Below are 5,267 nucleotides of genomic sequence, written 5' to 3'. Positions count from 1 at the left end.
AATCATTCCTTTACATAAATATATATGTATTTTTTGTGACGTCCACTTTAAAATCTTCCTCCTTAGCAAAACTACAAAACAACTCCAATTTTTTGTTGACATCTTGAAGACAATTAAAGGAATGAAAATAATTTGTTTTTCCGTGTTTTAATGAGTCCCACAGTGTGTTTGGAGTTGCATCAGCTGTCAGTCCAAGATGGGCCATGTCAGAACTGGTGAGGTTGGGGGGTGAGGAGCAAGGTTGATCATACATGGTCAGTGTGGATCTCCTGAGGAGACACTCAGCATCAAGATCACTTGGAGAACACCTCTGTCACCTCTTCTTTGAACTACAAAATATCCATCATTGAATTAAAAAAAAAAGTAAAAACTTTGAAGACTTGTTTTGAAATTGCCTTGAAGACAATTAAAGGAAAACAAAGAGATCCTGAGGGATTTCTGGAATTTAATGAGCCCCACAGTGTGTTTGCAGCCCAGCCCATGATCCTGAGGTACTGAGAGAAGATTGAAGCAGCTGCTGAAGAAGTCAGAAGCCAAACTCCAAGTGCCTTGAAGCATTGCTGGGCCCCACTGAGGGCAGGCCCTGACAAAGCCTCCCCAGGGACTCCTTGGAGCAGCTCCTTGGAGGCCAGGAGTGCAGGCAGACAAAGGCTCTGGGCAGGCCCCTGCAATGCTGAGCAAAGCCTGCCTTGGTTTTGTGGAGCACAAAGGCCAAGGCCTGAGCCCCAGGCCCTGGCCCAGCAGATCCTGTCCCTCCCGGCTGGCTCAGGGCTGTTTGGGGGGCACTGGGATGGGAGGGGGAGGAACAACAAAGGCCCAAAACTGGGCAACCCCTGCCAGGCTCCTGAGGGAGGGGCGAGGCAGAAACCAAGGGCAGAACCTGCCAGGAAAGTTGCTTGTGGTGGCCTGAGTGGCAGAGGCAGCTGCCAGAGGCAAGGGGACAAAGGCCTGGGTGCCTTTGGGCCTTGCAGCCCTGCCAGAGCCCTTGGCCATCTCTCCTGCAGGCTGTCCTGCCCTGGCCCTGCTGCTGCTCTGGCCTTGCAGGCTGCACACACCCCTCCTGCTTTCCCACCCCCCTCCCAGCAGCATTTCTAGACCCTCCCTGATGTCTCTGCACCAGCTCTGGCTGTTCCCTGGAACACAAAGCCATGGGCTGATCCTGACTCCCTCTGGGTCACCTCTTGCAGCACAAGGGTCCCCATTGAGTGATATTTTTTTTTCTTCTCTTTCAATCTGAACCTTCCATGCTACTCTTTGTGGAGATTTCATTGTGTTTCCAAAACAGAGAAAAGCTCCATCCTGTCAAATCTCCTCTAGACCCTTTCCAGTTCTGGACACACAACATCCTCTTCTATTCCCTCCCACAGGGTTTCTGCAATCCCTGCCTTGTCCTTCCAAAACCTGGGAATGGCTGCAGGAGGACTTGCCCTATCCCCTTCCCTGCTGAGCCTTAGCAGTCTGGAACTCTGCCAACCCTCCTTGCTGCCCTGTTTGCAGACTGGTTCCATGTCTGCCTTTCCCAAGGCCCCAGGAAGCTCTGGAATGGCTCTGGCCTTTCCAAGTGTTTGTGAGAGGTCTCCCAGTGACACTGCCCAGCCTTCTCAATAGCCAGGAGGGCTGTGCTGGGCAAGGAGGAGGAGGCTGCAGAAAACAGTGGCACTGGGGAGGGGAGAGGAGCAGCTGGAGAGACCTTGTGCCTGCCCACGCTGGGCAGAAGCTGCCCCAGGATGGCAGCTCTGAAGCACTCACAGGATGTCCATGTGAACAGGAGGGGAAGAGTGGATCTAAAATTGAAACCTGGAAAGCAGAGAGCAGGAGTGTCATGGTGACACTGCAGGAGAGTTCCATCCCTGGAGCAAGGTCACAGAAGAAGTGACCCAGTACATGCAGTGCCCTCAGAAGATCCCACAGAGTCCTGGAGATGCTGGAAGGGAGCCCAGCTCTGCTTCACAAGTTCCCAGGGCCTGTCCCTGCCTGTGCTCCAAGGGCTTCCAGCCCCCAGGACTGTGCTCAGAGAGCACTCAGGCCTTACAGCGAGAAAGGGGCTCAGGAGGGCAGTGTGGAAGTGGCAAGAGAGCAGCTCTGGAAAGACCAAGTACTGCTGATCCCTGGCATTGCTGCTGGGCTGGGATTATTGTCCCCTTCCTGTTTGCAAATACATCCTGTCCTGCAGTGTGCTGTCCTTTAGGAACATCAGAGCAGAAGAGTCTTGGACAAAGAAGACACTGCAGGGTCTTTTATTTTGTTTAAATAGTCAGAATACAATTCATCATTTATACATCTCTGGGTCAAATTCAATGGGTAGACACTAAATTAGAAGGCAGATGCATAATAATATTTAATTGCAGAGAAAAATATTACAAGGATAACCCAATGACCTTCACGAAAAACCTGAGCAAGAAGGCTGGTCCATTAAGGAGTCCCATTCTGAATGCTATGCATCAGAACACAGGCACTTTATTGCTCCTGAAAAGCATCCAGTCATCGTTTTCCTCAGGGCATCCTTGAGTTCCTGGTTCCTCAGACTGAAGATGAAGGGGTTCAGTGCTTGAGGCACCACAGAGTATAGAACTGACAGGGCCACATCAAGGGATGAGGAGGAGATGAAGGGGGGCTTGAGATTGGAAAATATGCCAGTGCTGACAAACAAGGAGACCACGACCAGGTGAGGGAGGCACGTGGAAAAGGCTTTGTGCCGTCCCTGTTGAGAGGGGATCCTCAGCACAGCCCTGAAGATCTGCACATAGGAGAACACAATGAAAATGAAACAACCAAACACTAAACAGGCAGTAACCCCAATGAGCCCAATTTCCCTGAGGTAGCCTGAGTGTGAGCAGGAGAGCTTGAGGATGTGTGGGATTTCACAGAAGAACTGGCCCAGGGCATTGCCCTGGCACAGGGGCAGGGAAAATGTACTGGCTGTGTGCAGCAGAGCATCGAGAAACGCAGTGGCCCAGGCAGCTGCTGCCATGTGGGCACAAGCTCTGCTGCCCAGGAGGGTCCCGTAGTGCAGGGGTTTGCAGATGGCAACGTAGCGGTCGTAGCACATGATGGTGAGGAGGAAATACTCTGCTAACATGAAGAACAGAAAGAAAAAGAGCTGTGCAGCACATCCCATGTAGGAAATGGTTGTGGTGTCCCAGAGGGAATTGTCCATGGCTTTGGGGACAGTGGTGCAGATGCAGCCCAGGTCTGTGAGGGAGAGGTTGAGCAGGAGGAAGTACATGGGGGTGTGCAGGTGGTGGTCACAGGCTACGGCGCTGAGGATGAGGCCGTTGGCCAGGAGGGCAGCCAGGGAGATGGCCAGGAAGAGCCAGAAGTGCAGGAGCTGCAGCTCCCTCCTGTCTGAGAATGCCAGGAGGAGGAACTGGGGCATGGAGCTGCTGTTGGACATTTGCTGCCTCAGGTTATTGTTTTCTGTTGAGGAGAAAAAAGGCAGAACTGAATTAGGCCAGACTCAATCAGCAAAACATCTTGCATGTCTCATAGCAATTCAGCATTCAGGGCCTCTTTTCAGGAAGATATCTCTGCATCCCTCTCCCTGAGCTCTGGGTTTTGCTGGCTGAAGGGGGCACTGAGAGCAGGGACCCTGGAATGGGCTCCCAAGGAATCCTTCTTGCTGTGCAGTGAGAGGCAACTTGGAGCACAGGGTGACCTCCAATTAAATGCACTTGTGATGCATCAAAGTATTTCCAGAACTGCTGGTCACAGTTTGCCCAAGGGCAGAACAGAGGGAGGGGATTTGGGGGACTTGATTTTGTTCCAGTTCCTCTTGCCAGGAGTGAGTTTGGATGGTTGAAATCTCTGACATTTCTCATGTGCTCCAAGTGAAATCTTGTGAGTCCTGAGAGGCAAAGGGGTGGTCTCTTGGTGCAGAGACAAGAGCTGGCCATCTTTGCTGTTCACAGCTGCCCCTGGCTGGCAGCTTGGAGCTGAAAGGGGATGGCCCTTAGGAATTCCCTGCAAAAAGAAACAAGGCACTTCTGGGAGCAGAGGAATCCTGGTTCAAAGAGCACATTGACAGAATCCTTGCCTCTCCTCAGGATGCCTGATTAGGATCTCATCTCTATCCTCCCAGACTGCCACACACAGGGATCATTGCAGCTCCCAAGTACAGCTGCCCAGAGCACTTCCATGGATTTAGCACTGAGGAGTTTTCTCCGTGGAGATCCTGTGCAGCACAGAGATCCTATGGCAGAGCTGTGCCCTTCTGGAGGGCACCTGCAGCCCTGCAGGACACCCAGGCAAACAGCTGAATACCCTGAAGGTGCCTGGAGGGCACTTGGGCACTTGGCTCCCACAGACACATCCCCACAGCAGCACCCAAAGGGTTTGTGTCTGGACAGGAATCTGCCACCCCCAACCCCCACACTGGCTCAGAAAACCCAATGGTGAGAACAAGGAGAGCCCAGGCAGCAGGAGATAGCAGTGAAATGCCACAGTGCTGCTGCCAAGGGAGGAGGGACACAGAGAGACAGCTGGAAATCAGGGCCCTGTCCTTGCCTGGGCTCTGGCTGCTGCAGGGCAATGCACAGCCCAGCCCCCGTGGGCCTGAGGGCACAGGCTCTGCTTAGGCTGGGAAAGGAGCCCAGGCAGGAGCTGCTCAGGGAAGGGGTCTGTGCCACAGGGACAGCAGGGAGGGGCCCCCATCCCCCTGCCCAGCCCTTGTGGCAGCAGCTGCCTCTCCCTGCCTGCCTGTCTCTGGGTGAGGAGCTGTTCCTGCCAGCAGCCCCTGCCTGTGCCCAGCTCAGCTCCCTGCCAGTGCTGCCAGAGCCATCCCCACCCCAGTGCCCAGGGGCAGCTGTGCCTGGGCAGGGGCTGCAGAGCAGATCCCAGACAGCCTGTGGTGGCTGGGAAGGGGTAGGTGTTCTGGGGGGATGTGCTTCCTGAGAAGGGCCCCTGGAAATGGAGGAGGTGGAGCTGAAGCTGTGAGGAGCCCTGAGCCTGCAGCTGAAGGGCCCTGCCCAGCCCTGCCCTGCCCTGAGGGGTCACTCCTTCCACCCACCCCTTCTCCCTGCAGGGCCGTGGCAGCTCCTTGGCCGGGCTGAGAGCTGACCCTGGCAGGCAGCAGAGTCCCTGCCCCAGCACACAGAGCCCTGGGGCAGGACCCTGCTCTGCACCACAGCCCTGGGCACCCCTGGCTGCACCCCCACCTTCCCACCCCACAGCCAGCCCTGGCACAGGGAACCTTCTGGCCCTGGGCCTCTGATGGGGCAGCAGCAAGTCCTGCTCTGCAGCAGCTTCTCCTGCTGCACCCCAGCAAATCC

General features: G+C 54.8%; 1 protein-coding gene across 1 annotated transcript; it reads right to left on the bottom strand.

Moving 5' to 3' along the window:
- Window positions 1-2,434: 2,434 nt before the first annotated feature.
- On the bottom strand, window positions 2,435-3,665 carry LOC135405032 (olfactory receptor 14J1-like). The gene has a single exon (XM_064639751.1). It carries the CDS (start codon window positions 3,392-3,394, stop codon window positions 2,435-2,437), a length of 960 nt encoding a protein of 319 aa, XP_064495821.1. The 5' UTR covers window positions 3,395-3,665.
- Between the last annotated feature and the right edge of the window lie 1,602 nt (window positions 3,666-5,267).

This window comes from Pseudopipra pipra, chromosome W, assembly GCF_036250125.1.
Source record: "Pseudopipra pipra isolate bDixPip1 chromosome W, bDixPip1.hap1, whole genome shotgun sequence".
In the NCBI taxonomy this organism is placed as follows: Eukaryota; Metazoa; Chordata; class Aves; order Passeriformes; family Pipridae; genus Pseudopipra; species Pseudopipra pipra.
Note: the sequence above shows the minus strand (reverse complement) of the source record. Positions and strands in the feature narration are given on the sequence as shown.